Source organism: Marmota flaviventris, chromosome 12 (assembly GCF_047511675.1).
Source record: "Marmota flaviventris isolate mMarFla1 chromosome 12, mMarFla1.hap1, whole genome shotgun sequence".
Taxonomy (NCBI): domain Eukaryota; kingdom Metazoa; phylum Chordata; class Mammalia; order Rodentia; family Sciuridae; genus Marmota; species Marmota flaviventris.
Genome location: NC_092509.1, coordinates 29,502,604 through 29,525,497, shown reverse-complemented (window position 1 = coordinate 29,525,497; position 22,894 = coordinate 29,502,604). Strand labels below are relative to the sequence as shown.

At 33.1% G+C, this 22,894-nt stretch overlaps 1 protein-coding gene across 1 annotated transcript in view; it reads left to right on the top strand.

The window, feature by feature from the left end:
* The window catches only part of Gpr158 (G protein-coupled receptor 158), a 408,943-nt gene that overhangs the window by 328,393 nt on the left and 57,656 nt on the right, over positions 1 to 22,894 (top strand). Inside the window, exon 6 of the mRNA XM_034636630.2 lies at positions 17,781 to 17,890. Coding sequence (XP_034492521.2) covers positions 17,781 to 17,890 — 110 coding nt within the window. The remainder of the gene's footprint in view (positions 1 to 17,780; positions 17,891 to 22,894) is intronic.

Below are 22,894 nucleotides of genomic sequence, written 5' to 3'. Positions count from 1 at the left end.
AGCATCAACTCTAAAATAATACTATCCAGAACTAAATCCCACCCCACCACTTACTAACTGTACAATCATAGGAAAATTATTTAATTTTTATATGTCTCACTTTTCTTAATGATAAAATGGGAATAGTAATAGTATCTACCTCATAGGATTTATATGAAGATTAAATGATATGTGTGAAGCTAACAAATAATAGATATTGTATCAATAATTGTGCTTATTTTGATGGTGACAATAACAACTATAGCCCACCTCTATGTATTTATTTGTTCTTTGCTTTTCATTTTTAAGTAAAGGAAACATGTGAGATAAGTTCTAAAGATTCTTCCAGATTCAACCAGATTCAAGTGTCCTTGCTACTTTGTTTCTAAGCCTAGCATTCTAAGCATGTAGAATAACTCCTCATCATAAACTGCAGGCAAATCCCAAATTGTCTTCTGACAAATAAGCCATTTATACTTGCCTTATGCTTTAAATAATAGCATTAAGGGAATTATGCCTTCCATTAGCATTGCCTTCAAAGGTGTCATTTTATGAAGCCTCATGAAGTTATAGTCAAGCAGAGAACATTCAAAAAACTGCTCTCCATAAAGTGGGTTCCAAATCATTCTTAAGTGGTGGATATCCATTGATAGAGTCACAATCTAACCAAACAGTGGGATGACTTAAAGAAGTATATAAACATATAAAGGAAGAAGGTAATTTTTGAAACATCCTATTCTATTTTAGTGAAGCAATAGAAATTTACAGGTTATGTATATAGTATATCACTTTCAAAATATGGTTTATTTTATGACATTTTAAAATATAGGTGATGCTGTGTCACTGAAAATATATCAACAAAAATGAGTTACACTGATGACTAACTGGTTTCATTTTTATTCTGTGATATACATAAAACAAGCATTTTGAAAAACACAGAAATCTGTCCCCGAAAACTAAAATAATTCAGAAATTACAAAATGCAAAAAAGAAAAGGATTTTCAAAAAGGTCATAGAGATAACTACAGAAAAAAATAGCAGGACTGGGGATATGGCTCAAGCGGTAGTGCACTCACCTGGCATGCACGGAGTGCTGGGTTCGATCCTCAGCACCACATAAAAAATAAAATAAAGATGTTGTGTCCACCGAAAACTAAAAAAAAATAAATATTAAAAAAATTTTCTCTCTCTCTCTCTCTGGAAAAAAATAGCAAAAGTAGTTCAGATAGTAAACATAGCAATTAAGTATAGAAATCAAAAGGAATTTTATAGGAAAAAAATGATTATAACTAGTTAGTCTCTTAAATGTATCCCATATGGTTTTGTGGTTTCATAACTTGGCCAGAAATGAACCACAAATTTGACTTGGAACTTCATAACAGCTAGCACAAAGTGGAAACATAGTTACATGATTTAAAGCTTGCCTGAGATAAAAACAAATCACATTTAGCATATGTGTTCTCCAGACTGAATCCCAGAGATTCTCGTGAAGAGACAGCTCTGTTGGATTTTCATGTTACTCCAACAAATGTATAAATGAGTTTCTTAGGGGTGTTTCCTAAAACAGTTATCAGTGAGGGATGAAAACATGCCACTAAAATGCCATTCAGCAAAATCTCTAAGGGTCCCATCAATGTAGCATGTAGCACTCTAATAGTGTGCCTCAATTGGGCTACTTAGGAGTAGCTAGAAGAATACAGGATAATTAGTTCTTTCAATTTAACTTTTACTACATATTGGTTATCATAAAATTATGTACTCTAATACTCAAAGTTCAAACTTTATGTATTATTATTTGAGGATGTGGTAACAGCACAAAACTCAAGTGGTTTAAAATAAGAACTTTTGTTTCTGGTTCATGCCATGCATCCATTATAGGTCAGCCTGGCTCTCATCTATATGCTTACTGTCCTCATTCTGGGACCTAGGCAAATAAATGGACAGATGGAAAAGAGACTGTGACAAAGCACACACTTGCTTTTATATCTTCTGACTGAAAGTCATAAGGTCATTCCTAATATTAAGAGGGAATATATGGATAATTTTACCATTGCCTGGAAAGAGACAGACAGAGATTTATAAAGGATTCTAATAAAAACTACACTAAGTTTAGGCACCCTTTAAAAAGTCTCATCATTCAGAAAGAAGAGAGAACCAGAAAGTGCACAAACTTAAGACCATTTAATATTTCTTTAATACTAGCCATAGAACCTAAGCAACTGACAGCCTAAAATATGTGCTACAAAATAGTAAATTTCATGTTATGTTTTGTATAATTCCAGAAATTCGGACTGGGGTTGTGGCTCAGCTGTAGAGTGCACGCCTAGTACATGTGAGGTGCTGGGTTGGATCCTCAGCACCACATATGAATAAATAAAAATAAAGGTATTGTGTCCACCTACAACTAAACAAATATTTAAACAAAGAAATCCATGCCATGTTTGTGTTTCACAGATTCTACAAAAAAAAAATTATACATCTGTCTATGGAAATAGGTTTATAGCACTTTTCAAAGCAATTTATATATAACAAAAGAAGAAAAAATATGCTCTATCAGGGAAAATCTCTTATGACTCTAATGATATTGCAATAATTATCTGAAATGACAGTAATCACTCAGAAACATTATTTTAAGGAAAAACTCCAGAGTCATCAGTTAATTTCTCTTTATGGCAAAGGAGGAAGAGGGAAGTTCTGAAGTTTCTTTGACTCACTAAAGTATTCAAATATTTATAATTTCAGCAATCTGGGACCCCAATGTGAATACTGTAACTCAAGGCATTGATTTGAATATTTAGTAAGAAAGGACCTAAAATATTAAATTTATACTTCATATTAAACTTAATAAGGTAAGCTTCTTTTAAAGTATGAATAAACAGGATAATTGCAGTTACAAATTTTGACCCAAATTCCTGTGTCAAACAAGGAATACAGGTAGTATTTTTGTGACCATTTTGGTCTTCAACTTCGCTTTAATTTTTAGAATTAAATACTAGATTACATTTTATTTTATTTCAGGTAACTGCCTTAGCAATTGAATAACATCAGAGCTCTATTAGTAATAAAGAAGAGGAATTTCAGTTGGACCATCAACTCAACTATATTTATGAATACACCATTATTTGATATAATAGTTCAAAGGAGAATTAAAAATGAATCTCTTAGACAGCTAATAAATTAGCCTAATAAATTAGGCTTTGGGGTATTAGTAATTTTATAAGATGAGAGAATTAGCATAGGTAGTTTCAGAAACCCTTCTCATGTCTTCAGTTTTAGGAAAATGTCCAGATATATTCAAATGAATACTTTCAGTTAGTTCCTGTCAATACTGTTACCCTCAAGTAGGAGGCCAGAGCTTGGCATGGTCAAAATATGTAACAAATCCATCACTATTCAAGATGTAGAAATGTAAAAAAAAAAAGGAAAAAGAAAAAAATGTAGAAATATATTTGAGTGTTGTTTTCAAAGAAATTATAGGCTTTTTCAAAAAGAGAGATTCAAGAGTAACAGTCCATTTTTCTTTGTATCCCTGCTGACAATAATGCCAACTTTAGTCAAGTTCTCCTTGGCTTTACTAATGAATTTTGAATGTTGGAGGAAATGAATGATGAAACAAGAGATCTAGGTTAAATGCTGTCTTGAAGGAAATTAGATCTATTTCATTTAATTCACTAAAAAGATAGAAAAATAAATTGAAGAAGGTTAATACACAATTTACTACTTATATACATATTTTATTTATTTTGAAATGGAATCTGGCTAGTCTTCAACTCCTGGGCTCAGGTTATCCTAATGCTTTTGCCTCCAAAATAGCTGGGACTACAGGCATGCACTATGGCACCTGACTCTTCTACATAAACTCTAAAGCTTACAAAATAAAGATTATATATTATTTATAGATTCATATAAATGGAAAAAGAGTAGAAAGACATGTCTTCAATATTATACATCAAATTCATTTTAGTGCTTGCCTCTAGAGAGGGTAGAAGACAGTGGAATTGTGTTTTATTTATTTATTAATTGTAAAGTTTTATTTTAAAATCCCAAGTAATAATGGATTTTAAATCCATATATATATATTTGTGTGTGTGTGTGTATATATATATATATATATATATATATATATATATATATATTCATTCTACCTTAATATATGTATGTATGTATGTATATATATATATATATATATATATATATATATATATTTGTGTATATATACATATATTTAAATCCATACACACACAGAGTGTTAATTTGCATGGTGAGAAATTGGCTATTAAATTTTTGTATTTTTTTAATTTCAAAAAATGGTAGTGAAGAATACTCTTTAGAACTGAGTTGAAGTGGATGGACAAGTGGAACTTCCAGGGTTCAGGGTAGGTTATTAAGGCAACAAGACAAAATATGACAGTCAAGCCTTTAATCACTTAATATAAGCAAGAGGCCAACACAGAGAAAGTACCAGGAGAGTACCATCTTCCCACTATTTCATTTTTGTCCAGAGGTGGCACTAGGCACTAAGAGCAGATGGATTAGCACAAGCATGGGGAATTGTCTCACTGAATCAAGAGACCTGAAATAAAAGACCCCTAAAATTTTATAAACCCAGTGGATAAGGGCAGGGCTAGGAATGGCACAGTACCAAGTACAGAATTGGAGTGAAGGAAATGTCTTCAAGTTTCTCTGATCAGGAGACCTCAGGAGGGAGGTATCTATGCTCAGAATAATATGTTAACAGCTTAACTGGCCATAGAGCTGGTCCTTTTATGTCTGTAGTCCATCAAGAGTATGCAAAAAGTCTGGGGCAGGGAGGGCACATTTCTCTCACAAGGTTTGCCAGGTAAACCCTTTGTAATTGCCTGTGGTTACACTTGAAATATCATCAGGAAGCCATGATAAATCTAAATATTTTATAAATAATAACAACTTCAAATGCATAAAATAAAAATTGATAATTTCAAACAATAGACTTTAACCAAGTTAGAGATTTCTATAGCCCTCTCTCAATAATAAATAATACAAAAATATACCAATATACTAAAAACAATAGTGATATATAAGATTTGAAAACAGTTGATGTAACTGAGATATATATGTGTGTATATATATATATATATATAGATTGATAGATATACTTTAAATATATATGTATATAATTATACTGGGGATTGAACCCATTGGTTCCTAATCACTTAGCAACATCCCTAGCCCCCCTTTTTAAAGTTTTTTATTTGAAACAGGGTCTCACTAAGTCACTCAAAACCTTGCTAAATTGCTGAGTCTGGTTTTGAACTTGTGATCATTCTGCCTCAGCCTCTTGAGCCACTGGGATTACAGGTATGCACCACTGTGCCCAGTTACATACCTGACATTTTTAGCATATTATACCCAACATCAGAACAACACACATTCTTTTAAAGTACACATGAAATGTTCAGCCAGATCACCATATAGTGTGCCACAAAATAAATCTCAATAAATCTTACAAGTGAAAATTATAAGTTAATTCTATGATTTCAATTAGAATTAAATTAGCATCAAATAATATGTTAGCTATAAAGGCATCAAATTATTGGAAATTTAAAAATTTCTAAACAACCATAATGTCTCCTGATCAGAAAAACTTGAAGATATTTCCTTCACTCTGATTCAGTACTTGTTACTGTGCCATTCCTAGCCTTGCCCCTATCCACTGGGTTTATAAAATTTGAGGGGTCTTTTGTTCAGGCCTCTTGATTCAGTGAGACAATTCCCCGTGCTTGTGCTAATTCATCTGCTCCTTGTGCCTAGTGCCAGCCCCTGGACAAAAATGAAATAGTGGCAAGATGGTAACATGAGAATCATAATGGAGATTAAAAAATATTTCAAATAGAATGATAATGAAAATACATGATATCAAAATTAGTAGGATTCAGTCAAAACAGTGCTTCTAGAGATTTTATAGGATTAAATGCTAGTGTTAAATATGAATTCTGATTCTACCTTAAAAATGTAGAGAAAGAGTAGATCAAGTCCAAAAGTAGAACTAAGAGAATAATAAAGATAAGAACCTCTGAGAAGTGAAACAACAAAGAAAATAAAAACTAAAAAACACTTGTGTTTTTAAAATTATAATATTGCTAATCCCCTAGCAAGACTGACAGATATAAAAAAGGGTATATAAATTATAATATCAGGAATAAAATAAGCTATCATTAGAGGTAGTATAGACATTGAAAGGATAATAAGGCAACTTTACAATAAAACCTTATTCCAAGTCACACAACTTAGATGAAATGTACAAATTCTTTGAAAAATACAATTTACCAAAATTAACAGAAGACGAGATAGAAAATCTATGTTCATTAGAGATATTGGTCTGAAGTTTTCTTTATTTGATGTGTCTTTGCCTGGTTTGGGGATCAACGTGATATTGGCCTCATAGAATGAGTTTGGAAGTGCTGCCTCTTTTTCTATTTCCTGAAATAAATTGTAGAGTATTGTTATTAGTTCTTCTTTAAAGGTCTTGTAGAACCCAGCTGTGTATCCATCCAGTCCTGGGCTTTTCTTGGTTGGTAAGCTTCTGATGGCGTCTTCTATTTCATCACTTTATATTAGTCTGTTTAAATTGTGTATATCTTCCTGATTCAATCTGGGCAAATCATGAGACTTAAAAAAATTTGTTGATGCCGTCAATGTCTTCTATTTTATTGGAGTATACGTTTTCTAATAATTTCTAATTATCCTGTGTATTTCTGTAGTGTCTGTTATGATATTATCTTTTTCGTCATGTATGCTGGTAATTTGAGTTCTCTCCTTCTCTTCATTAGTGTGGCTAAGGGTCTGTCAATTCTGTTTATTTTTTCAAAGAACCAACTTTTTGTTTTGTCAATTTTTTCAATTGTTTCTTTTGTTTCTATTTCATTGATTTCAGCTCTAATTTTAATTATTTTTTGCCTTCTACTGCTTTTACTGCTGATTTGTTCTTCTTTTTCTAGGGCTTTGAGATGTAGTGTGAGGTCATTTATTTGTTGATTTTTTTTTCTAAAATCTAAGTAAGCACATTTGTATTAAATAAATTAAATTTATAAATTAAAAAATTTCCAGAAAAATTATAAACTAAGTTGTCTTTGCCCATTTAAATTACATTTAAGGAAGAAATACTATCACGGTTGTATAACTCAAAAAAATAGAGGAAGAGGCAGCTATTCCCAACTCATTGTTTGTCATATCCTAGTATCAATTTATATCACCACACTCTGTCACCAAAACCTGACCAATGTATTATAAGAACACACAATTCACAAACAATATCCCTTGTGGAGATTCAAAATTCTTAGCAAAATGTTTAGCAAATTTGATCTAGAAATATATAAAGATGATAACACAAAGTGGCCAAGTGGTATTTACCCAGTGATTTAAGGTTAGATTAATATTATCTTTTTAAAAATAAATAATATAATTCACTACAGTGATAAGGGGGAAAATTCATATAACTATTCTAATAGATACAGACAAGCATTTGGTTTAAATTCAATATCCATCTATAATTAAAAATCACCTCTCAGTTAACAAGGAACAGGAGGACTCTTCCTCAGTATGATAAAGAGCATTTATCTAAAATCTATTTATAGTGAAATAACATAAACTTTTCCTAAGATTGAAAATAAAGGAATATTAGTTCAAACTATTTCTATTAAATATCATACTGGAGGTCTTACTGGGGGAATAAGGTAAGAAAAATAAATAAAAGACTGCAAATTGAGAAAGAAGTATTAAAATAACTGGGGTACAGTGGCACATACCTGTGATCCCAGAGACTGAGGATGTTGGGGATGAAGGATCACTCCTTTGGGGCCAGCCTGGGCAACATCGTGAATCTATGTCTCAAAAAAAAAAAAAAAAAAGTGCTGAGGATTTGGCTCAATAATGAAGTGTCCCTGGGTTTAATCCCCAGTACAGCACACAAAAACCTGAGCTGGTGGCACACACCTGTAATCCCAGTTACTTGGGAGACAGAGGCAGGAGGATTGCAAGTTCCATGCCAGCCTTAGAAATTTATGGAGACCCTGTCTCAAAAAAATGAAAAAGGGCCAAGGATGTAGCTCAGTGGCAAAACACTCCTGAGTTCAATCCTAGTATACCCCCAAAATTATTAAAATATTTTTATTTACAGACAACATAATTGTTTATATAAAATATCTGAAAAATCTACAATAGAATAAGTGAATTTGTCAAAGTTGTAAGATACAAAATCAACATACAAAAATAACGTATTCCTATAGACAGTAGCAAACTACTAGAAAATTATATCTTTAATATTACACATATAGTATCTTAAAGCACTAATACTTGGAGATAAAGTTGTTAAAAATGTGCAATATATGTACACTGAAAACTACAAGATATGTACACTGAAAAATATGTACACTGAAAAAAGATATTGCAGAGAAAAGATAGAGAAAATCTAAATAAATGGAGAAACATATGATAGGTATGAATTAAAAGATGTCAATTCTTTCCAAATCAGTATTATTACAGTTGTAATCAAAACCCCAATAGACTTTACCTGGAGTAATGGACAAACTGATTCTAAAATTTGTATGAAAAAGGATCTAGACTAGCTAAATCAATATTTAAAAAGCAACACAGATAGAGAATGTATATTGTCAGATTTCAAGAGTAACTCTAAAGCTACAGGATTCAACACAATGTTAATTGTTCTGAGGGTAGATTAATAGATCAATGGGACAAAATAAAGCAGCCAGAAATAGACCCACACATATAAAATCCACTGACTTTTTAGACAGGCTTCAAAGTAATTCAACAAGGAAAGTCTTTTTAACAAATGGTGATGAAACAACTGGATAAAAGTGTGGGGGAAAATGATGACCCCTTGGGTTAGACAACAGTTTCTTTGGGAAGACACACAAATAACTGAACATAAAATATAAAGTGGATAATTTTGAATTCATGGAAGTTAAAGGTTTCTGCTCATCAGAAGGCATCTTTAGAAAGTCTTTGGTTGAAGGGAGGGGAAGGTAGCTAGCTATCCTGGAATTTTGTCTGGCTACTTAAGCATTGCCTTCAACTGTGTTGTGTTCTTTTACTAGCATGCACAAATAGAAAATAAAAACATCAAGGAAGGATTAGCAATACAAATGCAATATGAAAAAAATGTGGTAAAATATATTAATACCACCATAACTTATTGGTGAAGATTGACATGCAATTCAAGGAAAAGCAGAAATCTTATCGTTGCTAGATTTACTGACTGCCTTTTGGAGAAAAGCCACTCTTAAAATGGACTTCTTCATTCTTAGCCATTAGGAACTTGGCCTGACCTTTCACTTTCAATAGTTTCCCTGGTTTGTACAGTGAACTTTGGTTCTACTTCCTAGATCAACCTTCTGGAATAATGAGCAGGGAATTTGCTGGGGGAAAAAAAGTGTGTTGTGGGGGGAGAATTCTCTAGGAATAATGGCGCAAAGATAGACATAGAGTTATGGAAGTTATATGTTCATATGGGGCAGCACTTTTCCAGGTAATATCAAGATCCAAGATATGACCAAAGGTATAAATCACAGAGAACAACCAGTGTTGAAAGACAATGGAATAAAAGCAGTAGAGAAATTAAGTTAGGGTGCATTGAACTGCAGAGGAGAGTGGCAGGAATTAAAGGAAGAAGATGACAGAAAGCACATTCTTCTGTGGACAAGAAGTCCCTTAGAATTTGACTTATAGAGACATGAAAAGGAGGGGGGCCTATTGAATGAGTGAATTTTAAAGGAAGAAAATCTTTGTCTAAGTGTAGAAAAATAGTTTAAGTATATGAATTATGCTTATCTTAAAATCTTGGGTTGTGGAGCAATTAATAATTTGACTTTTGCCAATAAGGCAATGCAACTTATGGTGAACAAATAATATGCATTATTAAAAAAGAGAAAACCTTCTCTGAAAATGTTGACAATTTATGATAATTCCACCTTTTATATCTTTAAGCTATGTCATCATGGATCAGTCACTTAACCTCCTAAGCATCATGGCTCAGGAACAAAAGAAAATCAAATACATAATAAACAACAAAAACCCTACATACATGTTATTTTTTATTATTGGCCATTCTTATTGTTAAAAGAACTGTCTTCTGAAAACCAGAAATAGAGGATTAAAGAAAATCCATTTGTTATAGCTTACTGAGAAATTCTGAAGAGCACTTATGGCAACCTACAGTTAGACACTTATTTTGAGCCCCTTTTATTTTGAGCTGAGTAATAAGAATGTGTCCTCTTACAAGGGATGAGACAATTAGTCAGACTGAGGGAGCTGGCAAAGAACTCCCTCATCACAGGAATTTTATATCATTTATGTTGATTTGCCACTGAGAGAATTTATGAGGGTCTGATAGAATCATCTGATGTTCACTTTAAGCAAGAATAAAGGGGGTTTTATGTTGATATTTAAAGAATAGAGGAGAAATGATTATACCAACTTTAGTTACACTAGTGCTTCTTTTACTCATCCTGAGGAAGGAGAGAAGGGAGCATTATTAATTGAATTTTTTAGGTGTAGAAGGAGATAGCTAGAATGAACGGCTCAAAGTCACACATTTAGTAAATGGGAAAGCAGTTCCTTGTGTCCACAAATCCTATAATCTCTCCACTAGCCTATCTTGCTTCTCAAGAAGTATAGTCATACCTATGTATTTGCTGGGATTCATTCCATGACCCCCCGTGGATACCAAAAGTTGATGCAGATTCTCAAGTCCCTTATATAAAATGGTATAGTATTTGCATAACCTATGCACATCCTCCTGTATGCTTTAAATCATCACTAGATTGCTTATAATATCTAATAACAATGTAAATACTTGTTATGTTGCATTGTTTAGTGATAATGGCAAGTGAAAAAAAAAATATATATATATATATATTTATATATATATATCATTACAGATGTAATTTTTGTTAATTCTGGGAATCAAACACCAGGCCTTTCAGATGCTAGCTGTCCCATTCCTCTGTCCCTTTAGTGGTAGAGTCTAGACTAGAATTTTGGGTGTGGGGGAAAGGTACACTTGTACATTGCTGGTGGAACTGCATATTGGTACAATCCCTCTGGAAAGCAGTATTCCTAAGAAAATGTGGAATGGAACCACCATTTGACCCAATTATCCCTCAGCATATAGTCAAAAGATTTAATCAACATACTACAGTACACAGCCACATCAATGTTTATAGCAGCACAATTCACAATAGCTAAACAATGGAGCCAAGCTAGATGCTTATCAACAAATTAATGGATAAAGAAATTGTATATATAGACAATGGAATATTACTCAGCCATAATTAAGAATGAGTTTATGACATTTGCCAGTAAATGGATGGATCTGGAGACTATCATGCTAAGTAAAATAAGCCAATCCCCCCAAACCAAATGGTTGAATGTTTTTGTTGATATATGGAAGCTAAACCACAATAAAGGAGGGGAGGGGAAGAAGAGAATTTCAGTAGATTAGACAAAGAGGATTGAAAGGAAGGAAAGAGTGATAGGAATAGAAAGACAGTAGAATAAATCTAACTTAATATTCCTGTGTACACATATGAACACCCAAGTGAATCTCACCATCATGCCCACCCAACAAGAATGGGATCCTAATTAGAATAAGATATTTTTCCTTCTTGTATAATTTTATCAAAATGGACTCTACTGTCATATATAACTAAGAAGAATCAATAAAAGAAAGAAAAAACTCAATGCCTAATGTAACCCACCACTAAAATCAGCCAACTGATTTTGTAAGTATCTGAAAACAATTGCTATAATTAAGAACCAAGTACTTAAAAAGAGCTACATTAGGCTTTCACACTTTAGCCTTACTTTCAAAGAGAGTAGAGGCACCAAACTTCTGGGGAAATTGTAGCAAGTTACTAAGAAGTTATATTCAAGAAAAATTGGTGCATTTGATATGACCACTTCTGCTGCTGACCCTGAATGTATTTCTTTATTTTTTACCTATCTCCTTTATTTAGGATGTCTTGTTCTACAGCACCTATAATTTATACTCTATGTACAGTCTTCCAACAGTAGTTATACATGCTTTTCAGTCCTTAAGTTACTCAATGAACTGGGTGGTACACATATTCTGCTTTCTATACATATGATACAATGTCTTTATATTTATTATTAGTCTCTGGTATTGGAAAGAATATGGAGATATTATTACCTTGGACTATATAATTTGAAATTATGTCTTCAGCAGGACTTCCAGTACAGAAACTTTATGCATTTTGGTTTTAAAACTATTTTAACAATAACAATCAGGGTAAAATTAGTTAACTCCATCAAAATTTGGTTTCTTTTTCTTTAAGATAAAGGTAATAAGTGTACTTTTAGACCCTAAACATAAGTAACATGTCTAGATTAGTGATCAGTATGAGTGTGATTAAATGTCTGGATCCATTTTCTGATGCTGTAATAGAATACCACAGACTAGATTATTTATAAACAGTAGAAGTTTATGTGGCTCATAATTTTGGATGCTGGGAAGCCAAAAGCATAACACTGGCATCATGCTGTGTCATACCAGGCTGAAAGGCAAGAAGCATTGGCAAATCAGAGAAAACTCAGACCAAATTTATCCTGTTAATCAGGAGAAAACTTCCTTGATAACTATTCCACTCCTGCCATAATGGCCTTAATCCAATCATGAGGGCAGAGCCCTTATCATATTTTAAAGACCCTACATCTTAATACTGTTGCAATGAAAATTAAATTTCAACATGAGTTTTAGAGGGGACATTAAAGCCATAGCAGTAGCTATTATTATTGTAACATAAAAATAACAGTTATCAGTATAGTATCAGTAGAATCATCATCATTCAAAGATTTTTCAAATTAGTGGCTTAGTTTTTCTCCATCTCTTCTCCTACCAAAGTCTGTTATGAAATGTTATTAACTTGAGTTTTGGGAGAGGTTATGTGTTTTATATTAATCTTGTTAGACTATGTTTACATATGTTGTTGAACAATGAGAAGTTAAATATCAGGGTTTGAAAGTACCTGAAACATTGTATTTTCACGTTGGGCTTTGTTTTTTCTAAGTATACAGTATATTAACCACTATAAACTGAATATGAATTGGATCCTCTAGGTAATTTATATCATTAGTATATCAAAAAGTGAACTTAATCTTTCTCCTCTTCTTGCTTCTTTCTCCTTTCTTTCTTTTGTTTTTTAAAAATTCTCATTGTTTCCGCATGCATATATTAGTTATCTATCATTACCAAGTATTATACAAGGGAATGGGCATGCAATTTTGAATAATATAGTTCCTTCCCTTATGTTTTTTATAAACTAGGTCAGGAGACCTATTAAAAATGAATTACAGATATAATTATTTCAAAATAGAGTTGGTGAGTGCAATGAAAGCAAACTTAGTATTCAATGAGAGTAAATAACATGCAAACAAGATAGAGATCTAACTTAAGTCTGTGGGATGTGAGGAGAGCTGAGATGCCAACCCTGAGCTGAGATAGGAAGGATGAGGTGGGGAAATTTCTAGGTAGAAGTATTATAATTTTCCTCAGATTTATGCTTCCTTTCTTTTTCCATCCTCCTCTCAGTCACTCAGACTTAAAAATTCTTCACATATCTGTGACATTTGGTTCTCTTTCGCCTCCACAAATAATTAGCTGCCCAATGTATTCTTCAGTCAGCATTTTCTTTCTTCTGGTCCCATGAAAGATTGAATTTCCAATTGTACAACATTAGTTACACCCAGCTGTACTTTTTCCTGTAGCTTTATATTTTTTCTTTCACTCAACAAACATTTATTGAGACTTTTCTGCATATGAGGACTCCGTTAGCACCAGTGTCACAGATGAATATGGCTGCCACAGAGCCTGCAACCTGCTAGAGGGAAGAGAGGATTAAGAAGTAGGGATTATATGCTAAGCCATGGAAAGGCCCTTCTCTTTCTAAAGTTATATAAAGCACACACAGTCAAAAGAGACTGCACATGGAAAAACTGGAGGGCTTGCATGGGTGGAAAGTAATGATGCAGTTAAGATGAGCTGGATTCAATTGTGAAGAGCCTTGTCAGCCATCTTAAATAATATTGACTTTTCCCTAAGAATGCAGAGAGCCACTGAAAGGTTTTAAGCAGGACAGTGAGGTAATCAGAAATGTCCCAGCAGTTTACATTTGGGGACTAATATGAAGAACACTGCAATAAGATAGGGAAAAGAAAGTTTGGTAGGAAGATAATGAACTCATGTCTTTTTGTTTTTTTCCTCCCAACTATTCTCTCACATTCAGTCTCTTCCTTTTCCATTGCCCAACTAATTTTTTGACATGCTACTGATGGATGAATTCCTTGGTGCACACTTCTGATCTTAATTCAAAAAATTTTAGTGGTGTGTCTTTTGCTCGTGGAATAAATAAAATTTCATGTTCTTGGAATAAAATAAATTCCTCATCCTATTAGTGCTTACACTTATCTAGCCTCATCTCTATTTTATAGCTTTATTTCTAGTATTCCTCTTTATGTCCTGACTGTAACTGTACTCTCCACACTCTGGAACTGTCCCACAACATATTTTGTTTTGGGTTCCCTCCCTCTTTCCTGTTTACCTACAAACTTAAATCTGTTCCTCCTCAGGTTCTTACTCAGATGTCATCCCTCCTAGTAGAACTTCATTAGTTTTTACTGAAAGTAATTTTCCCCTCCTCTAAAATCCTTACACTACTGTTCACAGGATAATGACATTGGTCACCTTCCCTGCTAATAGAGCCCTTTTGAGAGACAGAGTCACCTAGTTTTCTTATGAGAATGAACTCTGGAGTCAAACCACCTCCATTCAGATCCTGTCTCTGACACCTCCTAGCTGTGAGACCTGGGGATATCACTTAAATTTTTTATTCCTCAAGTCTGTAAAATAAATGTCCCTAATTTATAAGTGTTGTGAGGATGAAGTGATTACATATATGTAAAAATTTTTTGTGCCTAGCATACATTAAGTACTATGTAAACATTTAGCATGATAATATCATTATTTTCATCATTTACATGTAATATCTACTCTACTAAATTATAACCAATTTGAGTACCTAATCCATATCATATTTTTTGTGGCTTCCAAATCCTTTACTTCCCTACACAAAGTAAATATCAAAAATTATAATTAGAACTAGAATCACAATGATTAGTGAACCCTAATGTTTTTCCTGTGCAACTTAGTGAGACCCTCTCTCAAAGTTAAAAACAAAACAAAAGATGTAGCTCAGCACCCATGAGTTCAATCCTTGGTCCTCCCCACAAAAAATAAAATAATTCATTAAAATAATGGGGTACAATTATACTATAATCAAAATGGTAACTCTGGAAGAAAGAATAAATATATCAACTCTCTTAATAACATTAGCCAATGCTATTGAATATTCAAAGTACCATGCACTGTTTTCTTACCCCACATGATTGCATTTAAACATAAACAATACCAGAATGAAGTATTATTAATTTTTTTGTCTGTTTACAAATGAGTCATCTGAGGCAATGTTAAGTAATTTGTGAAAGTCACACAATTAATAAAGAATAGAACTAAGACCATCCACATTGCCTCTGTACACCCAAAGCACAAATTCCTGTTCATTATTTACTGAACTGTTTTTAATAATACATTTTGTTAAGTTCACTAGGATTTAATTTCCTATGACTTTTTAAATGTATACTTCATCCATGGATGCTTTAAAAAATGGCTCATTATTTCATTTATTTCTAACTCAGTCTTTCCTTATAGTAACAAGCCCTCAAGTTCTTCATCTCTGAGATAAAATTTTGAAGGTGTATCAGTAGTTCCCAAACAGTAGAGGAGTAATTCTTTATTTAAATTTAAAAAGTATGCAGAATTCTGCATTATAATTATTCACCTTTGCTCATTCATTTACTCATTCAGAGTTAGCTTACTGTATAATGGTAAGTTTTACAATAACTCCCAGGATTTTTGCAGTCTTAGGAGTCCTCTGTTCTAGAATTATTTCTAAAGCCATTGCTAGGAGAAATTTTTGAGATTTTATGTGTTCTATATTTTAGATTCCTAGACTCTAATCTGTATTTCTCCCAGGCATAAAAAAGGAACATGTATACGCCCCAAGGTTTCTCTATTTGTTTTCCTCTTAAGTTTTCTTTCCATTTTTCAGCTTTGGTTCCTTAAAAAATAATAGAGCTTGCTTTGCAGAACTCATAATTAGTGTTAGATTCTTGTGCTAATGAAATAAGTCTAAAATATATGAGCTAAAATACAATACAAATTTATAGAGACAAGTCTGAAATCTATGAGCTAAAACAGAATATAAATTTATAGAAACTTAACCTGTTCTATGAAAATAATAAATAAAAGAAGGGGTTTTATATTATTTTTTGAAATTTTGCCAAATTTAAACATTTTTCTGAAAAATTCTGAAGACAAATCTTGATCTGTATCTTTACAATAACTAGTGAATTGGAAAATTAAAGTACTGTGTTATGTATGGCCCCAGGAATGCATGTCTCTTGTACAAACAAACAAACAACAACAACAACAGACATATGTGTGTATGTATGGCCCCAGGAATGCATGTCTCTGGTACAAACAACAACAACAACAACAACAACAATAGGGTTTTGGCAGTGGCTGTATTTTCTGTTGTGATGGTCTTGATTTCAACAGAATCAGTTCAGGCCAGCTGCTCTACCAGAATAACACAAATCTGCATTTTTCAACAGCATTAATCCTTTAGTGCTACACAGAGCTCTTTAGGCATGGTCAAACCAATTCTTAGTTTACAAGACCTTGCTGAAAATCAAACAGCAGTATATGAAAGGTGATAGAATGCCTTGCAAATATCTTTTGGATGCCCCATGCCCCACCATCACTTAGAATGAGCCACTCACTCCTTAATAATCCTACTGGAACTGTACAGATATTTACCACAGTAACTATGTTACTTTAATTCAAATCCCTATTTACATTTCTTTTCACTCCTAATTGGCCTTTGGATCTTGTATCAGCAGCACATACCACAATGCTCAAAATGTTTAATTATTACTTGTTGAATGAAAATTCTGGAGTAAGAAGCAAGGAGTTAGTGAATTAATGGACCCAAATAATATGAAGTAAAAATGAGCTGGCTATTCCTGTAATCCCAGCTACCCAGAAAGTTGAGGCAAGAGCAGTTCAAGGCCCACCTGACCAACTTAGTGAGACCCTGTCCCAAAATAAAATGAATATAAGGCCTGAGGATGTAGCTCATTGGTAGTGCTTGCTTAGCATGCACAAAGCCCTAGTTTTGATCCCCAGGAGTTCAAATGAAGAAGAAAAAAAGTAACAATGGAATGAGAGATTATTTATAGGGAGTGCAGTCTGGGGTGATTTTAGGAATTTTAGGGCTACCTCAGAGATCAGAAAGGTATTGTAGGTGGGAATAAACAAGGCTGTGGTGGAGAATGCCAATAGGGGTCACCTAGCTTGCCTATGTTGGGAAGTAAAAAGAGGTTAAGTTTGGACTACTAGAGACATAGAAATAGTTAATAGAAACTCCTCAATGTTGCATATAAAGAATTTATATTTTATTTTAAGGTAAAAAAAACAATTTGAAGTAGAGACTGTAGTCTTTCAATCTGGACAATGAGTGATTAAAGTATCATTTTAAAGAATTATTCAAATAAGTGTGTGCTTATATAAACTTCAGGTATACAAAACATCAGGTTATGAAATATTAACTTTAGTCTGTGGGTCATCAGCTGATCCTGAAGTTTTCTTTCTTTGTGTTCTCATCCTACAGGTTGTTATTTTGTATTTTAAGCCAAGTACATTTCGCTGTATTCTCCTAAGATGGGTCCGTCTTCTTGGTTTTGCCACTGTTTATGGAACAGTCACTCTCAAGCTTCACAGGTATATTTTATTAGTCTTTCATTTCTATAGAAAGATCAGATTATTTGGTTTTGCATGTAATGATAGCTGGATTGGCCTCTTCGATGGTTTAATTTCAAGAATTTAGATAGCAAGATGATATGTAGTTTTCAATTTCAAAGCAATTGCTTTAAAGTCTCTAAGGAAATTTTTAATATAACAGAACTCTTTGATGCTTTAGTAAAATGTCATCAATTATGGAAAGGGTTAGTTCTAAAAAAATTAGAATGTTAAATAGTATTTACTAGCTAAAAACAGGAAGGAATACAAAGAAAATACAGCTGAAATGATGATTCATGTCTGAGTTACCATGGAATCCTGTTTGGGAGAATTGAGCTATATCCTTGTTTGACAAGAACTATTGTCCTCCATTCCCAATTTCCATGTTCCAGGGTAATCCTGCTGATCAATTCTATGAGCAAAGTTAATTTCTTGGTTTTCATCCTTAACTAATATGTTTCAGTGATTATCAACCTTGACAATGAAGAATACCATAAATTTCTTTAGACTTGGTTTCAAAACTAAATATATTAAGAATGAGGCAATAAAACAAACTACCTGTCCACAGTGGCAAGGGTTGGCTTGAAATTATTGAAGACTTTTTTCTTGCTTCCTGTTTCCAAGTTTAAAGAAAATCTTAGTGATGTTGTGCCAAAAAACATCAGAGAAAGAATTCTCCAGTAGGAATAAACTGTAACCATATAGAGAAAACTCTTGTATGAATTATCTTTAAACTTTTTTGATAACCATAGTAAGCCATTCATGCTAATTTGGTAATAGTGTTTCTCAGTAAAAGTCTTTGAATATGAGTCTGTATTATACAATGGTTTATTTTAGATGTCATAATATGCTTCAGAAACATAACACATTTGTTTTTAAATGTCTACCCTTTCAACCTTTAAAAAATATGATAATTATACCACATAAGAATCTATTTCTTTTCCTTTCCTGTGTCTCTCTCCCTCCCTTCCCTTTCTAACTCTCCTTCCTCCTCTCCTCTCTCCTTCTCTCTCTTTATTTCCCCTCCCTTCCTCCCTTCCTTCCTTCCTTCCTTCCTTTTCTTCTTTTCCATACTTAATTACTGGGAATGCTCCAAATTATCTTTTTGGAACAAATATGAATATTCTTGACTCTCAAAATTTCTTTGTTATATACATGGTAAATTGCAAAGAATATTGGAATGACTTTGAGATGATCCAATTTAAATCTGAATTTGGCTTCATATCTAGGAAATCAAGGCCTATCTTTCTTATAAAGGAGAGGCTTGGATGATCTAAAATGTTCTTTCTGGCCTTCCCTCTTTTGTTCCACATTACAGCACACTTTGCTACTGTGTCCTTCTGCTCTTCAAGTGCCTTCCAGATATCCCATTCTTTATATGATAGCTATTTCAACTGATACTCACTAAAGAAGATAAGAAATCAATGATAGCATTTAGTATACTGTAACCCTTCTAGAAATGCTGAAAGAATAGGTATATTTCTGTGTTTTGAAAATTACTTCTTACCCTACTAGTCTAATGCTTAGTGTCTATTGTAATACTTTTTACAGCTCTATAGTTTTCTTAATTATTTCTCTTCTTCACTAATTTACCTTCTCCTTGAGAGTCTTACCACTGAACTCCTAGCACTCAGCACAATGACAGACGGATACATGAAAGGTATTTAAAACTAAAAAGCTGCTTCTCAGCAAAGGAAATAATCAACAAGGTGAAGAGAGTGCCTACAGAATAGGAGAAAATCTTTACCACAAGCACCTCAGAGCATTAATCTCCAGGATACATAAAGGACTCAAAACACTTAACACCAAAAAAGCAAATAACCCAGTCAACAAATGAGCTAAGGATCTGAACATATACTTCACAGAAGAAGAAATACAAATGGCCAACAAATGTATGAAAAACTGTTGAACATCTCTAACAATTAGAGAATACAAATAAAAAATACAATAAGATTTTATCTCACTCCAGTCAGAATGGCAATTATCAAGAATACAAGCAACAATAAATGTTGGCAAGAACGTGAGGAAAAAGGTACACACATTCACTGCTGGTGGGACTATAAATTGGTATGATCATTGTGGAAAACAGTATGGAGATTCCTCAGAAAACTTGGTGTAGAACCACCATTTGACCAAGCTATTGCACTTCCTCAGTATATATCCAAAGGATTTAAAATCAGCATATTACATTGACACAGCCACATCAATGTTTATAGCAGCTCAACTCACAATAGCTGAAGTATGGAACCAACCTAGGTACCCTTCAAGAGAGGACTGAATAAAGAAAATGTGGTATATATACACAGTGGTATATTATTCAGCCTCAAACAGGGATGAAATTATGGCATTTGCTGATAAATTGATGGAGCTAGAAAGCATCATGCTAAGCAAAATAAGCCAATCCCAAAGAACCAAAGGCCAAATGTTTTCTCTGACAGGCAGATGCTAATTCACACTAAGCGGGTGGGTAGGGAAGAATAGAGGTTACTTTTGATTAGACAGAGGGGAGTGAAGGGAGGGGAGAGGGTAAAGAAGTAGGAAGGATTGATTGTAGAATTAATCAGACATTATCACCCTATGTGCATGCATGATTACACCACTGGTGTAACTCTACACCATGTACTATCAGAAGAATGAAAAGTTATAGTCTATTTATGTATGATTTGTCAAAATGCATTCTTGTGTCATGTATAACTAATTAGAATAAATTAAAAAACATTAATGGATGAGTGAATGAATGAAAATGTCAGATGCAACTTGGCACCACTTCTCATAGTGCTCACCACACATAATATATTCACATTCCCTGAATTACTGTGTGCTACATCATTGTGTCCCCAAATGTCTAGAACACATAACTCTGTTTTGTGTGAAGGACATTTGGTAGAATTTGAACACAGCATAAAATACCACTGAATGATAAAGTGGTAAAATTACTTCTATTCTGATTCTCTTTCAATCATTTTTATTATTTCCAGGAGAAAGACAGAAACTAGTACGTATTAATACCTGTCTGATAGTTGATATTGGAACAAAGAGCAGATCAGGCTTCAGGCTCAGAGCTTTTCACTGTTACTTGCTTTTTTTTTAAGATTCATTATTTTTGTTTTACTCTCTATATTTTTATAGTTATTTTTCATTTACAAAATTGTTATCTATTGTTTTTCTTTAAGATAATATAAAGTTTTTAAAAAAAATATTTTAAAACAAATAGAAACTGATTTAAAGAAAATACTAACTGGTTCACAGATAATCTTAAGGGTGGAATTTGAGAAACTGGATTACTTCATCATCTCTTTTGTTCATTTTAAAGACTGGAACTAAAACTATTTTTTCTCTATGTGGCTCTAAAAGTCATTGCAGTGAAGAATTACTCCACTAAAGGCTTAAATTGCCTGGAAACTATTTCTAATTTAATGAGCTGAATTATTCTTATCCTGTTATGAACCATATGGCTTTACTATTATATTCTGGATTTTATTTTCCATATTGCTTAAATTTAGCAGGCTATAATATTGTTTGTCAGTAAACTGAACAATCAGCATCCCAAAAAAACATGAGTAACTTGAAGGAAGGGCTGGCTAAGCCAGCTTTGTATTAGGCTTTACTTTGCCCATATTATGTATTCAGGTTTTTTTTTTGTTTTGTTTTAATAAATGACTGGGTGGATGGTTCTAGTAAACGGAGCCACAAGGTATATTCTTGGTTGGTATTCCTGAGGAGTCCTTCTGAATAAAGGACATCTAAGCTTTTTAATGACAAGATAAAGAAGAAATACATAAATCTTGACAAACCAAATTTGAATTTCATTTCTACCATTACCTATTTATACTCGCAAGAATAAATTAACGTCTGAGAATTAGCCTTCTTATCTATAAAATGGTTTAATATCTCACTTGAAAAGTTGGAAATATTAAATATAACTTGAATGTACATAAATATATCAGTTTGGAATTGAGGGTTGCGAACCACAGGAACTGATATTAAACATTAAAGGAATTTACTGGAAGGATGTGGGGAAGGTCAGAGAATTAAAGGGAAAATTATAGAATCAAGTTGTAGGAGGACCTGATCCACAGTAAGTTATCAAAGTAGCCTTGGCTAAGGGGTAATATCTCTTGAATGCCATAGTCCATTTTCACAGGAATTTCATTTTTCATTTCAAGATTTTTTAAAAGTAAAATTAAGTCATATCCCTCTACACAGAAAATTCTAAGAAAATTATGAGTATAGATATATAAAATAATTGTTAGAGTTCCTTAAATTGGCAAGAAAGATGTGAATTTTTGTTTTATTCCAGCATTTCTCTCAAGCATTAGTGGAAATCTTGAACATTTCTTTCTCTGTCACCTGGTGTGGCACTGATTGATTATAGTGTCTATAGAATTTCTAGAGCATTGAAAACTAAAGCAAACATGAAGAAGATATAGGATCTTGTTGTATCTTTGGAAATGGTAATGTTTAGTCTGGAATGGAAACTTAAAAGCATTTACTTTTTTATTATTTATTTATTTATTTTGGTGGTGCTGGGAATTGAACCCAGGGCCTTGTGCATACAAGGCAAGCACTCTACCAACTGAACTATATCCCCAGCATTTACTTTTATCAAACATCTGATTTTTCCCTCTGGTGATCTCTTCCCACATTTGCAGCCATACAGCCAAAGACTGTCGTAACAATCCAAAGGAAAAAGCCCTCTGATTATCAACACAATACAACACAAAGGTGTGCAAAGTTGAGGTCAGGTTGGGATGGAATGTTCTATCCATTCTTGGAGGAGTATTTTAGCACTGACATAATTTAGAATCACCAGTATTCGGGATGATCAAAAGCAAACCAAATTTTATTTGTTGATCGGTTTATTTATTTAGAGTTATGGGGATTGAATCCAGGGCCTTACACAGGTTAAGCACGCACTCTACCACTGAGCCACATCCCCAGCCCCAGACGGACTTTTAGTTATTTTTATTATGCCCTTTCATTTTC